At 46.1% G+C, this 19,819-nt stretch overlaps 1 protein-coding gene across 3 annotated transcripts in view; it reads left to right on the forward strand.

Annotated features, from left to right (window-relative positions):
- Window positions 1–15,578, forward strand: part of LOC105493059 (LanC like glutathione S-transferase 2) — a 70,062-nt gene extending 54,484 nt beyond the window's left edge. For all 3 annotated transcript variants that reach the window (XM_011760491.3, XM_011760493.3, XM_011760492.3), the window contains exons 7-9: window positions 7,241–7,417; window positions 10,283–10,355; window positions 13,093–15,578. In XM_011760491.3, the coding sequence (XP_011758793.1) occupies window positions 7,241–7,417; window positions 10,283–10,355; window positions 13,093–13,187 (345 nt within the window). In that variant the 3' untranslated portion in view covers window positions 13,188–15,578. The remainder of the gene's footprint in view (window positions 1–7,240; window positions 7,418–10,282; window positions 10,356–13,092) is intronic.
- Window positions 15,579–19,819: the final 4,241 nt, after the last annotated feature.

Genomic DNA, 19,819 nt, shown 5'->3' on the forward strand with positions numbered 1-19,819 from the left:
CCACCACGCTGGCCTCCCATTTATTCTTGATATTAGTAATTTATGTTTTCTCTCTCTTTCCTCAGTCTAGATAGCAGCTTTCTCAAAGTTTTATTGATCTTTTAAAGAAATAAACTTATAAATTTTAGCTTTATTTCCTATTTCATTGATTTTTCTTTTCTTTTTTTTTTTTTTTTTTTTTTAAGACAGAGTCTCGCTCTGTCGCCCGGGCTGGAGTGCAGTGGCCGGATCTCAGCTCACTGCAAGCTCCGCCTCCCGGGTTCACGCCATTCTCCTGCCTCAGCCTCCCGAGTAGCTGGGACTACAGGCGCCCACCACCGCGCCCGGCTAATTTTTTGTATTTTTTAGTAGAGACGGGGTTTCACCGTGTTAACCAGGATGGTCTCGATCTCCTGACCTAGTGATCCGCCCGTCTCGGCCTCCCAAAGTGCTGGGATTACAGGCTTGAGCCACCGCGCCCGGCTTTTTTCTTTTCTTTTTAAAACTTCCTTCTATGGGTCTGGGCCCAGTGGCTCACTCCTGTAATTCCAGCAATTTTGGCCTTCTCTGCATTAATTATTCTAGTTATCAATTCTTCCACTTTTTTTTCAAAATTTTTAGTTTCTTTGCGCTGGTTATGTAGTTCCTCCTTTAGCTCTGAGAAGTTTGATGGACTGGAGCCTTCTTCTCTCATCTCGTCAAAGTCATTCTCCGTCCAGCTTTGATCTGTTGCTGGCGATGAGCTGCGTTCCTTTGCAGGGGGTGATGCGCTCTTATTTTTTGAATTTCCAGCTTTTCTGCCCTGCTTTTTCCCCATCTTTGTGGTTTTATCTGCCTCTGGTCTTTGATGATGGTGACGTACTGATGGGGTTTTGGTGTGGGTGTCCTTCCTGTTTGTTTGTTTTCCTTCTAACAGTCAGGACCCTCAGCTGTAGGTCTGTTGAAGATTGCTTGAGGTCCACTCCAGACCCTGTTTGCCTGGGTGTCAGCAGCAGAGGCTGCAGAAGATACAATATTGCTGAACAGCGAGTGTACCTGTCTGATTCTTGCTATGGAAGCTTCCTCTCAGGGGTGTACTCCACCGTGTGAGGTGTGGGGTGTCGGTCTGCCCCTAGTGGGGGATGTCTCCCAGTTAGGCTGCTCAGGGGTCAGGGACCCACTTGAGCAGGTAGTCTGTCCCTTCTCAGATCTCAACCTCCATGTTGGGAGATCCAATGCTCACTTCAAAGCTGTCAGACAGAGTCATTTGCGTCTGCAAGCTGCTTTTTGTTGTTGTTGTTGTTGTTGTTTAGCTGTGCCCTGTCCCCAGAGGTGGAGTCTACAGAGACAGGCAGGACTCCTTGAGCTGCTGTGAGCTCCACCCAGTTCGAGCTTCCCAGCTGCTTTGTTTATCTACTTAAGCCCCCAGCCTCGCTGCTGCCTTGCCGCCAGATGGCAGACTGCTGTGCTAGCAATGTGGGAGGCTCCCTGGGCGTGGGACCCTTCCGGCCAGGTGTGGGATATGGTCTCCTGGTGTGCCCGTTTGCTAAGATCCTTGGTAGAGCGCAGTATTGGGGTGGGAGTTACCCGATTTTCCAGGTGTTGTGTGTCTCAGTTCCCTGGCTAGGAAAAGGAATTCCCTTCCCCCTTGCGCTTCCCAGGTGAGGCGATGCCTCCCCCTGCTTCAGCTTTCGCTGGTCGGGCTGCAGAAGCTGACCAGCACTGATTGTCAGGCACTCCCTAGTGAGATAAACCCAGTATCTCAGTTGAAATACTGTCTTCTGTGTCGCTCACGCCGGGAGTTGGAGACTGGAACTGTTCCTATTCGGCCATCTTGCTCCGCCCCTCAATTCCAGCAATTTTGGAGGCCAAGGTGAAGGATAGCTTGAGGCCACAAGTTCAAGACCAACCTGGGCAACATAGACCTCATCTCTACAAAAAATCCAAAATTATCTGGCCATGGTGGTGCCACTGCACTCTAGCCTAGGCGACAGAGTAAGACCCTGTCTTAAAAAACATAAAAAATAAAAATAAATAAAATTTATTTCTATGGACTTTAGATTTACTTTGCCGTTTTCTAACTTTTTAAAGTGGAATCTTAGGTCTTGTACCTTTCTTTTTTTCTAATACAAGCATTTAAAGCTTTACATTTTCCTCTAAGCACTATTTTAGCTCCATTCCCAAATATTTTATGTCTTGTTTTCATATTCATTTAGTTTTAGATAGTCCCTAATTACCCTTATGATTTCTCTTTTGATTCATGGGTTATTTAGGAGTGGGTTGTGTATTTTTCAGATATTTGAGAATTGTATAGATATTTTCATTGATTTCTGATTTAATTCCATTGTTACAAAACATATTATATACGATTTAACGTTTTAAAATTTACTTAGATGTATTTTATGGCTCAGTATTTAGTCTGTCTTGATGAATGTCCCACGTGCATTTGCATGGAATGTGTATTCTCTAGTTGTCAGGCATAGCGTGCTAGAAATGTCAGTTAGGCCAGTGGTTGGATGTATCGTTCAGATCTTCAATTTTACAGAGGTCAGCGAACTTCCTGTAATGACCCGGACAGTAAATATTTTAGGCTTGCGGTCCATGCAATCTCTGCAACCACTCAGTTCTATCATTGTAACACAAAAGCAGCCACAGCCAGTGTGTGAATGAACCATCATGACCACACTCCAGGGAACTTAATTTACAGATCAGACTGTGTGGGCTTGCAGTGTGCTGACCCTCACGGATTTGTCTTACATATTTGTTTCAGCTGTTTGTTTACTTAGTCATGGGAGGAGGAGTTTTACAGTCTCCCAACTGTTTATTTTCTTCTCTTTAATTTTTTTACTGTTTGCTTCATGCATTTTGAGGCTCTGTCCTAATACATGTTTATGATGGTTATGTTTTCCTAATGAATTGACTCTTTTATCATCATGGAGTGTTCCTTTTATCTCTGGTAATATTCTTTGTCTTGAAATCTACTTTGTCTGATATTAATGCAGCTGCTCCAGCATTTTATAATTACTGTTTGCATGACACATCTTTTTGCTTTCAGCCTGTATGGGACTTGTGTTATAGCTAGTCTAATAATCTCAGTGTTTTAATTGGTATTAGTTCATATATATTTAATATAATTATTGATGCGGTTGGATTCAGCTCTGCCATTTAAAATTTTTTTTAATGACATTTTGTGTTTTTCCTCCCTCTGTTTTTTCTTTCCTGCTTTTTTCTTTTTTTCTTTTTTCTTTTTTTTTTTTTTTTTTAGGGAGGTAGAGAGATTAGTTGGAAATTTTTTAGGATTCTGTTTTAATTTTTCTGTTGACTTTTTTTTTTTTTTTTTTTTGAGATGGAGTCTCACTTTGTCACCCAGGCTGGAGTGCAGTGGTGAGATCTCAGCTCACCACAACCTCCACCTCCCAGGTTCAAGCGATTCTCCTGCCTCAGCCTCCTGAGTAGCTGGGACTACAGGCACGTGCCACCATGCCCAGCTGGCTAATTTTTGTATTTTTGGTAGGGACGAGATTTTACCGTGTTGGCCAGGCTGGTCTCAAACTCCTGACCTCAGGTAATCCGCCCACCTCGGCCTTCCTAAGTGCTGAGATTACAGGTGTGAGCGCCACCGTGCCTGGGGCTCTGTTAACTCTTTAACTGTATCTATTTGCATATTTTTTCTACTAGTGCTACAGGGGTTGCAATATATGTCCTTAGCTTTTCATAACCTCCTTAGAGTTAACACTGAGCCACTTCACATAAACTGTAAGAAACTCATAGGCAGGTGGTTCTGCTTACTCCAGAGCTTTGCACTCTATCTGCCATATTTATAAAATCTACGAATGTTGTAAACCACTGATATAATGTTAGAATTTTTGCTTTATTTTTAATTTAAAAAATTCTTTTTGAAGAGACAGGGTCCTCACTGTGTTGCCCAGGCTAGTCTCGAACTCCTGGGCTGAAGTGATCCTTCTGTTTCAGCCTCCTAAAGTGCTGGGATTACAGGTGTGAACTACCATGGCTGGCCAGAAATTTTGCTTTAAATAGCCCTGCATATTTTATCTTAATTGATACAAGCAAAAAAGATAGTTTTGTTATTTATTTATGTAGTGCCCATTTTTAGTGGTCTTTGTTTCTTCCTGAAGATCCTGATTTCTATCCAGTATTATTTCTTTCATCCTGTAGAATTTTACTTAGCATAGGTTTGGTGACAACAAATTGATTTTCATTTGTCTTAAATTTGTTTTTATTTCACCTTTATTCTTAAATACATTTTTGCTGGATGGGGAATTCTAGGTTGACTTTTTTTCTTTTTGGTGCTTTAAAGGCATTGTTCCGTCATCATCCACCTCTGTTGTTTCCAAGTCATTCTCTGCACTGTTCTCTTGTATAGAACGTGTGCTTTTTCTCTAGAGGCTTTCACGGTTTCCTCTTAATTTTTGGTTTTTAGTAGTTTAACTGTCACATGCCTAGATGTATTTGTATTTATCGTGCTTAAGATCCTTTGAACTTGAACTTGTAAACGTGTATCTTTTAGTACACTGGGTGACTGGCTTCTCTTTTCCTGCAGGTTCCTGAGGCTTTTGTTTTCTAGATTTCTTGTTCTTCTCTGTAATTAGGATTAGATGATTGCTATTTCCCTGGTTTTGTATTCACTAATGATTTCTTCTGTTATGTCCAGCCTGCTCGTAAACCCACCCAGCGAGTTTTGTAATTTTAGCTATTGATGTTTTTCTAGGTCCAGAATATCCCTTTGTTTCTGTCTTATTCTGCCTTTCTCTTCTGAGGGTTCACTAATGATGATTATAGTCCCCTTTTCATCTTTGAAGATATTTCTAATAACTGCCTAAAACCCTTGTCTCTATTTCTGATGTTTGAGTCACCTTGGGATCCATCCGTTTTGTAGCATGGGCGCACAGGCCCAGGTCGGGTGCGGCAGCTGACCTGAAGTCACAGCCTGCCGTGGTGGAACAGGGACTCTAGCCCTGTGTCTGACTGACTCCAGAGCCCTCGGGTTTTCCTTCGCATTGTGCTGTCTTTCTGCACTTTCTGTCCTGTACTGCCCAGGGAAACTTACCATTTGGGGGAGGTAATGTGGATAAGTACATGGATTTTGTAGCCCATGTATGATTGCTGTAATACAATGTGGAGAAGATGAATCTGTGATTTAGTCCAGGAGCTCTTTTCTGTAGTTCTGAATTCTCGGATGTCTCGCTGTTAGAAGTAGCTGTTTGCTTAGAGCATGAGTGTATGTGGTGGCAGGAGCAGACATGGTAGGCTGCTGGTGCTGAGAAGCAGCAGTGCAGGCTGCATTGTGGGCATGACTCTAGCAGCCTCAGCCTCGCAGGCACAGGGACGGCATGAAGGAACCCTGTTCGGTTTCCATGTGGACCCTCAGTCACCCGGGTTCCCACCAGCAGGGGCAGCTCTGGCTCACTAATTTAGGGCTGTCCTCACTCTGTGTGATTTCAGGACACAACCTCTCAAACAATATCTTCTCACCCATTAGCTTTGACCAAATATTTCCTTAGGATGGGAAAACATGTTTTCCTTTACAGTTCATTTTCAGAGGCTTAAGATGCAAGTGACAGGATGAAGTATGTGTGCTGGCACGATACCATAGAAAGAGTAATGGTTAATCATAGCCAAGAAATAGCTAGCACTTCCCATGTGCCAGGCACTGTTCCAGAAGCTCCAAGGATGTGATCACATCTTAATCTTCATAGCAAGCCACTGAGGTGAAGGACGGTCATCCTTTTATAGTTGAGAAAACTAAGACATAGACTTTTCAGTGACTTAGCCAAGGTCACACAGTTAAAGGGTGACAGTAGGGACTCAGGTCAGGCTGTCTGACCCCGGAGCCCACATCTTAGCTGCCTTTGTGACTGATAGAGGGGGTCCTGCTTCTGATTCCCTAACAGCCTAACTTTGGGAACATTTAATCTCCCTGGTGATTTGCTGTGCCTTTGTTTCCCACTCTGCCCTCTGTAGACACTGGTCGCAGTTCGTGCCCAGTCCCCCCACCTCCGCCTTTTTCCTGCGACCTCAGAGCCCTTCTCGACTGAGTGCCCAGCTAATCAGTCACAAGTAGAGGGACCTGACCTGCCACCCAAGTAGTGATGACCTTTGTGCCTCTGATCCATTGTCCAAAACCCATTTGCACTGGAATGGGATGAGTTAGCAGGTAGACATAACTAAGAACAGATTCTGAGGAAAGGATCAGGAAAACAGTATATGGCATGTGAGGAGAAAGAAGAAAATGTACAAGGGAATCTCAGGAGGTGAAAACCCACAGCTGCTTCTTGCCGTCTCTTGCCTTCACTGAGCCTGCCTGTCTCTGCAGCTGACCATATAAACAACTCAGGGAGGTGATGCTTGCTCCTGGACCCCAGAAAGCTGTGTGCCAGCTTCCTTGGGATGGGTGAAGATGGATCTTGCCAGCCTGGTGGGGCAGGGTCCTCAGGTCCTGTTGAGGTGTACTGACCAGTGTGTTGGACATTCTTGCCCTGCTAACAGGGCCTCACTCTCTCGATTGCCTTCTACAAGAGCAGAAATTTTAGAGCTATGGGATGTACGTGCCAAGAAACAAGAAAAACATCTTACCAAAAAGATATGGCAGCTTTAATTTTAATTTTAAAGACTAAATTTTAGAATTATTTTAGTAAAACTGTAAAACAGAAGGAGGACAAGGGGAATAGGCTGATGCGGGGGTCCCCAGCCCAGCCCCCAGGCTGTGAATTGGTACTGGTCTGTGGCCTGTTAGGGACCGGGCTGCCCGGCAGGAGGTGAGCGGCAGCGAGCAAGCGAAGCTTCAACTGTGTTTGTAGTCGCTGCCTATCACTCACATTACTGTCTGAGCTCTGCCACCTGTCAGATCAGCGGCCACGTTAGATTCTCGTGGGAGAGCGAACCGTATCGTGAACTGCTTATGCGAGGGATCTAGGTTGCGTGCTCCTTATGAGAATCTAACTAATGCCTGATGATCTGAGGTGGAACAGTTTCATCCCAAAACCATCCCCACCTCCCCTTCCTGGCTGTGGAAAAATGGTTCCACAAAACCAGTTCCTGGTGCCAGAAAGGTTGGAGACCACTGGGCTAATGAATTGAGATTGTGAGATTCTATGTACGATGTTGCTGCTGTTTTTTGTTTGTTTGTTTGTCTGTTTTTCACCCCCAGTACCATTTCAGTTTTCCTAATATCATGCCATGTCCTAACCAGAAAGGGAAAGTATTTTGCCAGCTCGTCATTGAAACTGTCTTTTTAACACTGCTTTGTTTTTAATTTGCCAAGGTCTTTAAGGAGGAGAAGTACTTGAAAGAGGCCATGGAGTGTAGCGATGTGATTTGGCAGCGAGGTTTGCTGCGGAAGGGCTACGGGATCTGCCATGGGACTGCTGGCAACGGCTACTCCTTCCTGTCCCTTTACCGTCTCACGCAGGATAAGAAGTACCTCTACCGAGCTTGCAAGGTGAGGGTGGCTCTGTTGGAACTGCTTCCGAACAACCCTGAGTGTGCACAGAGTCCAGAAGTACAACTCCTGTTCCTTCTTTTAATCTGTTTCTCCCAACTCTGTAGCTTCCTCTTTTTCTTCTGACACAGCTTTGTCTGTGGCTTCTCTGGGCCACAGTGTCCCTGTCTATAGAATGGGGAGCACAAATGTCAATGGCTTCTGAAGAATATGTGTCCTGGAGTCACTACCTGATGAGAATTACCACCTGTGCCATTTATTGGCTTCATGAGTTTGAATGTGTCTCTTCTTCTAGCCTCAGTTTCCTCATTTGTACAGATAGAAAAAAAATACTACCCACCTCCTAAGGATGTTGCAAGCAGAACTGAGCTAATGTGCAGATCGTCTGTAATCATCCTGCCAGACCCTCCAGCGGCTTCCCATCGACTGTAGATGGAGCCTGCACTCCTCCGCCAGGTTGACAGAGCCCTGTGCACCTTGGCCCCCTCTGTGTCTCTGCCTAGTCTCCTCACCGTACCCTGCCCTCTAGCCTGCCGTAATACAGCCATGCCGCCCTAAGAACGGAGTGTGTCACTCTTGTTTCCGCTGGACCTGTCGTTAACTCTTCCCTTCAGGAGCACTCTTCCTTCAGCATGTGGATGGTGGCTCCTTGCCATGCTGATCTGAACTGTGACATTCTAAGAAGGACCTTTGAGACCCCCAAGTGGATGATCACTCAGTTGCTCATTGTATGTTTTTGCGTGTTTCTTGAGTATGTAGGCTGGTAGAACATAAGCTTCTTGATCTTGTTTGTCTGGGTCACTATTCTACACTAGTACTTGGAGCAGTGTATATCTCCTAGTAGAAACTCAGTAAACATGCACTGGACATGTGAAGATGAATGGCACAGAGCAAGACTCAGTAAATGTTTGCTAGTATTCTTATTATGTACACATTTCACAGAATGTAGTTGTGTGCACACAGAAAAAAGATTGGAAGAAAATACACTAAAGTGTGTACAGTGACCCTTGTTAGATGGAGGCATTGCGGCTGATGTGTTCTTTATACTTTTTGAATATCTGTTACTTTATGAAGCCTTTTCTCAACCCAAATGGAATGGGCCCCACCTTGTTGGTGCGCCGGAAAATGCACGCACATCTGTGGCTCCCCCACTGATGGAAGCATGCAGGAGGCTGTGGAAGCAAAGAGGGCAGGGCCCAATTTGGCATGGCAGGTCAGCAGAAGAAACTGCTGTTCCGAAGTCCCGGAGGTGTGAGCGCCCAGACACTATGGCTGGAGCACGGGGGATGGGGCAGAACAGGAGCCAGCAAGCGGGGAGCAGCTAGATTCCGCAGTCCTGGGCCAGCCTTGATGATGTGATGATGGTAGATGATTATGCAAATATGGACAATGCAGGAGGGTTGAGATGCCGCCGGTTTTTTAAAGATGAGGGGTTTTTCAGGTGGGCCAGGCAGGGGTGGCCTGCAGAGGTGGAATGCAGTTCTGATAAGGAGAATAGCCTGGGCAGAGCTGCAGAGCAGGAACCAGCTCAGTGTGTTCCTGACTCCATAAGCACTTCAGCCTTTAGGGTGCAAAGGGAAGGAAATGTGTGAGGAAAGGTGTGAGGAAGGAAAGGTGAAGTCAGACAGGTGGGTGGAGGCCGGAGAAAGTTAGTCCTTCCCTGTAGCCAGTAGTTCTCAACCTTGTACCACTGGGAAGCTTTCAGATAATGACTGGACCTCACTGTAGACCAGTTAAATGAGGAACCCCCAGCACTAATATTTTTCAAGCTCCCCCAGTAATTTTAGTAATCAGCTAGCATTGGATACCGATTTGGAAGATGGGGGCTCATGGAAGGGTTTGGAATCCATGTTCAGACTCCTCTTTTAGAAAGATCGCTGTGGTCCCAGTAGGAAGAATGAGGCGAACTTGGGTTTCCCTAAATAGCGGTTTAGTAATTAATGCAAGAAATGTTGAGTTATAAACCAAAGCATAGGTTGGGATAAAAAATGAGACATTTAGAAACACGTATGATGTAAAGCCCACAGAATTTAATGCATGTTTTTAAATGTGGAGAAGATGGAAATATCTGAATGTCTTTCTGTTGTCTGACTCGGAAAACTGGGTAGATGGGCCATCAGACAAGCTAAGAGTGAGCAGATTGGGAGGGTAAAAGCAGAGTGAGTTTCTTTTTACGTGTGCTGAACTTGATACTCCTCATGTTTATTACTTATGATTCTTAGTGTACAAATGACTCTTCAAATTATGTTAGCTTAGGCACAAAAGGGAAGTTTATTAAAACGATATGGAAATACCCATTGAAGAGGTCTAAGAAAAAAGGGTCAAGGAGCTCAGAGGAGACCACAGGAAGGGCTGAGAGCCAGGGGCTGTGAAGGTGGAGAGACTGCCAAGCAGCAGCTGTGGAGGGGCTGCGGTGAGAGGCGGCGCCCCGGGCAGGGCTGAAGCTGTTTCCCAGCTGGGGCCGGGGGAGCTGGCAGGTGCTGCTGAGGGCCGTTTTAGACCCAGGGTTTTTTGTTCAGGATAGAGCAGGCGTTTCGAGTTGCTTCTAGAATCGTCAGCTGAAGCGGCAGGAGGAAGGTGCCAGGGAGAACAGAGTGTCATTGAGCTGTTCAGTTTTCACCTCAGACTTCCCAGCAGCCGTAAGGCAGACCCCACTCTACAGCTGAGGCAGCCACAAGCAGAGGTGACAAGACTTGCTAGGCCTTGCCCCTGGAAGAGGGGGCGCAGGAGCCCGTGGAGCCCACACTGAATGCCCTACAGCTGGGGGTCCACTTCCCTAATTCCTGTGAAGACATTGCATTCTCATTTATTACCTTTTCACCAAGTAGAAACTCCAGTCTTAAAAAGGAATCCCTTTCTTTTCAGTTTGCAGAGTGGTGTCTAGATTATGGAGCACACGGGTGCCGCATTCCTGACAGACCCTATTCACTCTTTGAAGGTAAGAGTGAGAAAAATGCTATGGTTTAAATGTTTGGGTGAAATTGGTTCTCCTGCCCCTGTGGACTGGCACTGTTCACATTTGACCTGGCTCAAGTAATACTTCCAAACTGTAAAATAAGTCAGCAAATTAGCTTATTGCTGAAAATTATGTTGAATCTCCTCACCTTACCTATGTTTTTTGCTCCTGTGAATGTCTTCCAAGTGCTGTTAGGTTTTTTGTGAGGTGTCTCTGCAGACAGAACGTAGGCGGCTTGCTTTTAGCAATGGAAGAAATAGTTTACTCCTCTGTGTTTCATCTGTAATGTTGCGTACTTAATATTGGTGTATTCATGGGAAGCTTTACTAATTACTTAATATATATTTAATATTATATAAAGAAGTATGAATAATTAATATTGGCAATTAGAAATATTGGTAATTAGAAAAATAGCAAAAGTGAATATTGAAGAAGGTTCTGAAAAGAAGAGCACCGATAGGCAGTCAGTGAAAGCAGCAAGGATTCCAAGTCCACCAAGGGCACAGGGGAGGGAAGACTGGAGCCCAAACAGAGAAGCCCCACAAACAGGCCCGGATATTCATTAGATTTATATGTGGGTGTGGGCGTGCTTTCTGTTTGCTAATATTTTGGTAAAGGTTTTTGCATCTCTATTCATGAAGGGTACTGGCCTGTAGTTTTCCTGTTCTGTGCTTTCTCTCTCTGGTGTTGGTATCAGGGTCATACTGACCTAACAAACTGTGTTGAGAAGTGTCTTCTTCTCTTCTGTTTTCTGGGACGGACTGTGTGTTAATTGGTGGAAGAATTGGTATTAATGTAACTTAAATGTTTAGTAGAATTCTCTAGTACAAACTTCTAGGTCTGGAGATTTATTTTTCTAGACTTTTAAAAGAAATTCAATTTTTAAAATAGTTATAGGGCTGTTCAAGTTTCATATTGGGTGAGCTGTCATAGTTTGTAATTTTGGGGAAATCGGTTAATTGTGTGCATGTGGTGAAATTCATATGTGTACGCTATTGGTAGTATCCCCTTATCATCCTCTGTCTACATCATCTGTAGTGGTATGTCCTGTTTTAGTTTTTATACTGGTAATATTTTTAAATCACTTTTTAGAAATATGAGCAGAAAATAGAGCATGTGTCACATCTTTTGCAGAAGATGATCTTTTTAATATTCAAAGAACTCATAAGGAAAAAGTACTTATTAGAATAAAAGTTTTAGTCCTCGATGTCATAAAAGTGCAATGCATTTGCATCAGATATAACAGAGTTAATGCCGGCACTCTAAATGGAGTTTATCTAGTTGATAATAGCACCTCCAGAGCCCCAGTGGGTCGAAAGCTTTGGACCCTAAAGGCAGGAAATTCATAGGTCACCTCCTTCCCCTGTGCCTCGCCAGTGCCTGGCAGACAGAACTGTGGGGGACTCTCACCAAATTCCCGTCGGGATGGAGGGATCATTAGTCCATGTGCCTAGCAACGCAGGCCATTGTGGCAAACTGGCTGGCTGGAAGAGCCACTGGGAGGGCTCCCTGGCACCTGGCGCCTCTTCTGGAGGAGTTCACTCCTGCTGGAGCGCGCCGCCCAGTGGATCTGCTGCCCACACACCTGAGCAGGAAAGCCAGGCTCGTCCCCGCAGGGCCTGCTGTGGGGCCTCCTATGCTCGTTATGGGTCCCTGTTTACTTCTCATGGGCACTCCTAGGTCAGTGGTTTTCTGATTTTTTAAATAAGTTTCTGGAACCCTTTCTTTAAACAAACTTACAGAGAAGGCTGGGAACACCCCAGATGACCTTCAGTAGGCAAAATGGGGAAACGGTCTGCAGTGTACTGTTCAGCAGTATGACGGGGCCAACTATGGACACGCACAGAACATGAGTGAACTGCAGGAACCCTGACAAAGGAACCAGATGCAAGGGCTGTACACTGTGGCCATGCTCCTAAGAGTGCCAAAGCAGGCAGAAGTAATCCCTGGTGGACCAAGACCAGGCTGCCGGTTACCCCTGGGGGGACCACAGGGGCTGGAGGGACTGGAGAGGGGCACTTGGAACTTGTGGGGTGATGGAAATATTCCAGGTCTTAATCGCGTTTCTTTTGCACAGGTGTATATGCATTTGACAAACCCTCAGAGAAGTACACTTTGGATTTGTGTGTTTCATTGTACGTGAATTTTATATCAAAAGAAAAACTGTAAACAAAAACCCTATAAGGGAGGAATTGTTCTGATTTGAGTGGGGACAGGAGACCTGGAGGCCTTGGTGGGCTACTAGCGCCTTCCCCATCCCATACCCTTCCTATGCTGCTGTGAGTCTAGTTGAAAACCCGCTGCTTAATTATTGCAGTGATTTGGGGTGGGGATTTTGACCAAATATCAAGAAGATGTAAAAGCAACTTTGAGCATATACAGGTTCTTGAGGGGAAGCTCCATGTGTAGGAGTATCGTAATTAGCAGCATCCATAAGTTCCATAGCGATTCTATGATGTCACCTTAAAGTTTCAAGATATAAGATTAAAGCCCAGTAACCAATTTTTAAAATATAAGACCGTGAGGAAAGCTGGTATTATTATATTACCTGCTGGGTGCTAAATATAAGGATATCTTTGTTTTTTAATGAAGTCATCTTTAGAGTCCTCAGCACCTTTCCCACATGCTTGCAGCCCCTGGTAAGGGAAATGATTAAAAGTCACTGTCTTAGACACTACCCTTGTGCCATTCGTAAGAGGCTCCTCATTTTACGTTGCAGGCATGGCTGGCGCTATTCACTTTCTCTCCGATGTCCTGGGACCAGAGACGTCACGGTTTCCAGCATTTGAACTTGACTCTTCGAAGAGGGATTAAAAGGTGCAAAAAGACAACTAAAATACCCGTTTGGAATAAAAGCCACCAGATTGCTTAGTGCCTGACACAGAAACAACTGGGAATCCTGAAAGAGAAGCAGACACTGTCACAGGCCCCTCTGTTAGAGCATGAGTGATCGAAGCCATCCATCAACATTAACGGCACCCTCATCAGTATAAAATATGACTTCTTCACATACAGATTCTCTGTAGTGTTTGCATGTTTCTTGGTGTTTGTGGTATCCAGGTGTAAGTTGTTTTAAATGGAAGGCCCTTCTATTCCTGGGGGCTCAGAGCTGACCACGCATGAATGTATGGCAGTGTCCACTTTTCTGTATAAAATGTATAAAGTGGGGTTTCTTCCATATTGACAAACGAGGGAACAGGTGATATCTATCTGGTATATCAGAAAGATTATCTAGGGTCTATCCTAGTAATAATACATTGTCAGCCTTTTCTGTGGCACCTTCCAGATGAGTATGAGGGAACCACCACTCCAAGGATGGACGGGAGCAGCAGTTCCGCAGGGGCGTGCTGGGGTGGTTTGGGAGGGCACAGCTGAACGCTTCCTGTTTGGATTTTGCACTCACCTTCGTGTTTTAAAGAAGCCTCAGGGTGCACTGTGGCCCTGTCAGGGCCCCATTCCCAGCAGAGGCTTCAGGTGCTTTGTGTAGGGTCCAGGGCAGCCGGAGCTTGGAGGGTGAGACTTCTGGACCCAAAGGGAGCTTTCCCAAGAAGCCTTTGGTGGCCACACTGTAGGCAGCAGTGACTAAGCACTGGCAGTGCCAGAACATTTACCCAGCTGTATGTTACTAAAACAGGCTCCACCTCAGTTTATCAGCGTTATAAGTTACTGTTCTAAGAAGAGTAAATACAGTTCCAGATGGGTTATTACAGATGAACAGAAAGTCACTCAGCTGGACTCATGTCCCTGCAATTAAACTTATTTCAACCTTTTGGAAAGTTATCGAAGTCTAAATTTGGAATGAATGCATTTCATATTTTTTGTCTACTTTTGGGTGATAAGTACTAGCCCTCATTTATAGATACGAGAAACATAATGTTCTAACCAGCATCATTATGGTATTTGTGTGACTTTTATTTAAAAAAATGTGAGCAGTAATTTGGGTTAGCCTACCTTCATTCATTCTGTCACATAGATTTCAGTTTTTAGAAGGGTTTCTGTCATCCTGGAACAGGTGGTCTGGGACTAAGGACTTCTCATCTTGTGAGCTAAGGCTTGTGTCATGAAAGACAAGTGGACTCTCTTAACAGCCCAGTCTTCGTCTGCAGGGGGCAGCCTGAGCATTTCCCAGCCCCAGTGTCCACACCTCTCAGAAAGGAGAAAAAAGAATGTCAGTTTAGGAGAAAAGCCTCCTTTTTACTTGTGTGATTATGTGTGGAGCTGGCACCCTAAATGTGTGACATTCAGCTTCTAAACGATGCCTGGAGAGTCTCTTTGCTGCAGACACCCTTGCTCCTGAGTCATGATTATTTTCTTTCATGTTAGATTGACGACTTCTGTGAATAGAACTCATCCTGATCCTATTTTACCTGACCTCCTGGACCCGCTGATGGGCTTTGCAGGCAGGATGCTGTCATCAACGAGCTGAGGGCAGCTGCTTTGCAGAAGAGCTCACACAATGTCCAATCACATCCAAATAACATTGTTCCCATCCTCCCCACCCACCTCATCAAAACATAACACATCGCAGCACTCGGTAGAGGTCCTGCCTCCCCGTTTCCCAAGGAAAGCAAGTAGGCAACACAGCCAGCACGGTGCTCTCCAGGGCGGCCCCTCTCAGAGGAGGAGGCAGCTGGTGCAGACAGGCGTCTGCAGAGCAGCCACGAAGGTGGCCTAGGATCCAGGTGTCTCCCAGGTGAGTCCATCCACACACACATTTAAAAAATACTATTAGTCTTTCTAATATACTGAGGGAAAGATTTTTAAAAATCTGTGGAATAAAGGAGGAGATTTGATTTACAGATTTTTTAAAAAGCCACGTGGGTTGACACCTTCCTCCTTACCCACTAGATGTCAACAGAGGTGCTGTTCTGTGACTCTGCATTAACCCCTGCCTCATGTCTGTCACATGTGCTGCTGTGTGACAGTAATTCCAGCTCAGTCCCTGCAGGCAAAGGAGAAACGGGACTTCACAGGACAGAGGATTGACAGAAGTCAGTTTAAGGGAAGTGTTTGAATCAGACTTTAGTACATCTCATTCATTTCTTGGATTTGTGTTCACAATTGTGTTCTCTAAAATGTGTCTAAATTTTAAAAATATGTACATGCATAATGTCATTTTAAAATATGAAGGAAGGAATTTGATGTCCACAAAAAGTGTTTGAGGTTCTTTGGTTTTGTTAGTAAAAGCCAGTTCTGTGGTGTTGACCTATGGAATCATCATTCATTTTCATTTCTCCGTGTTTGAGAGTGGCATGGGTTAGGAGCAATGGCATCTGTTCCGAAGGTTGGATGCTTCACTTAAAAATGTGACAGTTGTGGCTGGGCCTGATTGCTCACGTCTGTAATGTCAGCACTTTGGGAGGCCGAGGTGGGCAGATCACGAGGTCAAGAGATCGAGACCATCCTGGCCAACATGGTGAAACCTGTCTCTACTAAAAACATAAAAATTAGCTGGGCGTGGTGGCAGCCACTGTAGTCTCAGCTACTGGAGAGGCTGAGGCAGGAGAATCACATGAACCCAGGAAGTGGAGGTTGGAGGTTGCACTGAGCTGAGATCACACCACTGCACTCCAGCCTGGAGACAGAATGAGACTCCGTTTCAAAAACACAAAAAACAAAACAAAAAGGCAGTTGCTTGCGTTACAATGTTCTAGTTGCAGGTCTCTTCTTCTTTCTTTTTTTTTCGAGACTGAGTTTCGCTCTTGTTGCCCAGGCTGGAGTGCAATGGTGTGATCTCGGCTCGCTGCAACCTCCACCTCCCAGGTTCAAGCTATTCTCCTGCCTCAGCTTCCCGAGTCGCTGGGATTACAGGCGCAAGCCACCATGCCTGGCTAATTTTGTATGTTTAGTAGAGATGGGGTTTCACTATATCGGTCAGGCTGGCCTCAAACTCCTGACCTCAGGCGATCCACCCGCCTCAGCCTCCCAAAGTGCTGGGATTACAGGTGTCAGCAACTGTGCCCGGCCCTAGTTGCAGGTGTCTATACGTGCATTCTTTTTGATTCCAACAAGACCTTTGGAACCCTGGGTGAGAAGAGCCGCATCTATCGAGCTCCCTCCTTATGATGGGCCCTTTGTTTTCACAGCAGCTCTGGGAAGGGGACTGTTGTAAATACCACTTTCTCACAGTCGAGACAGTGCCGGACTTGCCCAGCGTCTCACAGCCCATGCGTGGGACAGTCGGGTCAGACCCAGGTGCTGCTCATGGTGCGCCACTCCCTCTTCCCTCGGTGCTTGATGCAGGAGGAAAGCCACGGAAACCCCGGAGGGCTCTGCCACGTGCCCATGAGCACATGGCTAGTGAACAGAAAAGCAGGGCGGACCACGTAGGGCTGCTTCCTCTGGCCCTGTCATGTCTCCTCCCCCGCGGCCTTCTAGGTGGGGAGGGACCCTACAGCCATTTGTCGGAATTGAAACTGCTTTTTAACTTAGTATTACTAGGCAGTTTTCACATCTGTTGCTTCATTTGCTAAATTTACAAACACAATAGTCCAAGTTTAAAGTCCAGGTTCCCTAAGACATCTTTACAAACCATCTCCACTCCCACCCAGGCTCTGTGCTGCGGCTTCTATGGCCCTACCTTTCGTGAGCCTCATAGTTTGGTGAGAGGCTGGATGTGTGATGTGGATGGGACCGTTGGTGGTCCTCAGGAGGCACAGGCCCACTACATTGCACGCAGAATTCTGTGTGCACATGATTACTGACCTGGAGAGACAGTTCCCAGTTTTCATTAGCGCTTCAAAGCAGTGTGTGACCTGAAAAAGTTGAAGTGTCAGGTTGGGAGGTAAAGAATGTGTGTGGGCCAGCCGGGCTTCAAAGCATGGAGCCGGGGGTGCTGTGGGAGGTGGACATGGCCACAGGATTGGATCAGGAGGTGCCGTCGCATTTAGGAAGACCCCTCCTGTAGTGGAAGATGCTGCCAGCAGGTCCTGACTTTTCCACATCAGTGTCAAGTCCATCGTGACCAAGGCCCTGGTGCCTGTCAGCCTCTTCTCTGCTTCCCGGACACGGCTGTGGGCATGGGAAGTGGTGGTCCACGCAGCACAGCATGCAGCCCTGAGTGAACCGGCCGGTGGGCTTCTGGAAGGCTATTCCATCCATTGTCTCCTGTCAGAGGCTGGGCTCCTGTATGATCCTGTTTTACCCAGACTGCAGCTCCCCGCAGGCCAAGGCGTAGGGACTCAGATGCCTGGGGCTATCCTGAGATCAGTCAGCTTCACAAATCTCACTGTCCCCAGCTCCCTCTCGTCTGGAGGTGGGAGGCGCGATTTTCTTCCACTCAGCAAATGCTTACGGAGCAGCAGCACTGTGCCAGGCATCGTGCTGAGTGCTGCGAGTGGAACGATGAAAAACCACCCTGGCTCCTGCGCTCAGTCAGCGTCACATCAGGCCTGAGGAACCTCTGCGGCACGGTAGAAGCCGCGAGCTGAGCTCAGACTCAGGGTGCCTCCCTCAGAAGAACCCCGGAGCGTTCCTCTGCAGTGAGGTGAGGACAGCTAGCTTCTGGGTGAAGGATGTTGTACGCCTCTTCCAGATAACAGCAGGAGGCGGACCAAAGGAAAGTGGGGGTCAGCTCGGCCTTGCAGTGTGACACCTGGTGGGCATGAAGGTGAAGGTGGTAGTCCCTGTTGTCAAGGAGTATATGGTCTACAAAGAAAGTAATAAATATATATTTACATTTTACAGCCAAGCCTGGTGTGTGTGAAGAGCAGAGACTCTGGAGCCTGGGAGCTTGTGTTCACCTCTGAGCTTACCTGCTCCCTGTGGGAACTTGGGCAAGTGATTTCTTGAGCCTCCGTTTCTTTATAAAATCGGGACAATGGTAATATCTATCTTACTTGGTTGGTGGGAGGATTTAAATAAAATGATAAATGGGAAAAGCCTGTAGCCCACGCAAGTGCTCTGATGGGGCAGGTGAAGGTGCTGGCGACTGGCTTTCATGTGAGGAAGTAGGCTCGCCTGCCTGCGTCGTGGAGGGAAACAGATATGTCCTGCTTCAAAGTCTCATGCCTCATCACAACCCCATGTCAGTGCTCTGCCTGGCAGCCCCGGGCTTTCAGACAGTTGTGCATGCGTGTGCGCGTGCATGTGTTTGCGTGTGCGTGTGCGCGTGCATGTGTTTGCGTGTGCGTGTGTGTGCATGCATAGGTGCGCTGGTAACTGCCCCAGGGTCCTTCAAGAGGAAAAGATGCTGCAGGAGCAAAGATGTCCGAAGCCACAGTTTCAGGCTTATTCAAAATCCAGGAATTCAGAGAGACCAGGGTCTCAGCTGCTCTGGTGTTTTCTTGGGCGCCCCAGGGAGCTTTCCCTGGTTCTGTGGCCCTCTCCACCCTCCTCATTACTGTACAAGAGAAACTTGTGTCTTTCATAGGATCATCCAGCAGATGCGCTGCTGCTCACATGTTGATGAGGATCTTACCCCATTCTTAGGGTATTGCCCATAGGAGAAAAAAATGTGTCCCAAGCGGCATAATCTCACATTCACCTGTAAGTGTATAAGCATTCCTAAAGTTCCAAGAACTGACAAGGCCAGGCTTTCAGACCATTCCTAATGAAGGTGGCAAGGAAGTTACTAAACACTGTGCTTGGCTTCTGGAAACTAGGTGTGATCCCCAGGACAAGAGAGGGTGACCTACACACACCCTCTTGACAAGCCAGAGGTGGCCTGGCTCCCGAGGAGCCCTCACGGAGGCCGCCTGGTAGCTGTAAGGAGGGCCACGAGCATCTGCAGTGCCTGCTCCCTCACGGCAGCTGAGGAACTTATCTTGAGTCCTTGTGTGCCAGAAAGACGTCTTTCACCTGCTCTGACACTGAAGTCATGGTCTGACTGCTTATAGGATTCTTGACGGGTTATCACTTTCCTACTGATATCTCAAGGCGTTGCTCTGCTGTCCTAAACCTCCCATTGCTGCCTGTGGGGATTTCATAGCCATTGGGATTCTTGTTTCTTTGTATTTGATCTTGCTTTGCAGGTTGTAGGATTTTCTTCATCTGATAATAGGCCTAGTCCTGGTTCTTCATGGGCCCTTCCAATCTGTAAATTCATGTCTTTCAATTCTAGGAAATTTTCTTGAGTTATTTCTTTAATGCTCCCATCCTCTGTCCTTGTCTCTTTTACTTGAACATCTGTTATTTGGATGTTAAACCTCTTAATATAATTCCTGATTTTCTTTCTTCTGTTTTACACCGTTTTGTCTTTTTACTTTACTTTCTGAGAGATTTCAACTTTATCTTCCAGTACTTCTATCGAATGTTTCATTTCTTTTTTCTTTTCTGGAATTTATTTTTCATTTCAGTGTATCTTTTATATATTATCCTGTTTGTATTTCTTTTTCTTTTTTTTTTTTCTTTTTTTTGGAGATGGGCTTTCTACCTTGTTGTCCAGGCTGGAATGCAGTGGAATGGCGTGATCTCAGCTCACTGTAGCCTCTGCCTCCCAGGTTCAA

The sequence above is a fragment of the Macaca nemestrina genome, chromosome 4 (genome assembly GCF_043159975.1).
Source record: "Macaca nemestrina isolate mMacNem1 chromosome 4, mMacNem.hap1, whole genome shotgun sequence".
Taxonomy (NCBI): Eukaryota; Metazoa; Chordata; class Mammalia; order Primates; family Cercopithecidae; genus Macaca; species Macaca nemestrina.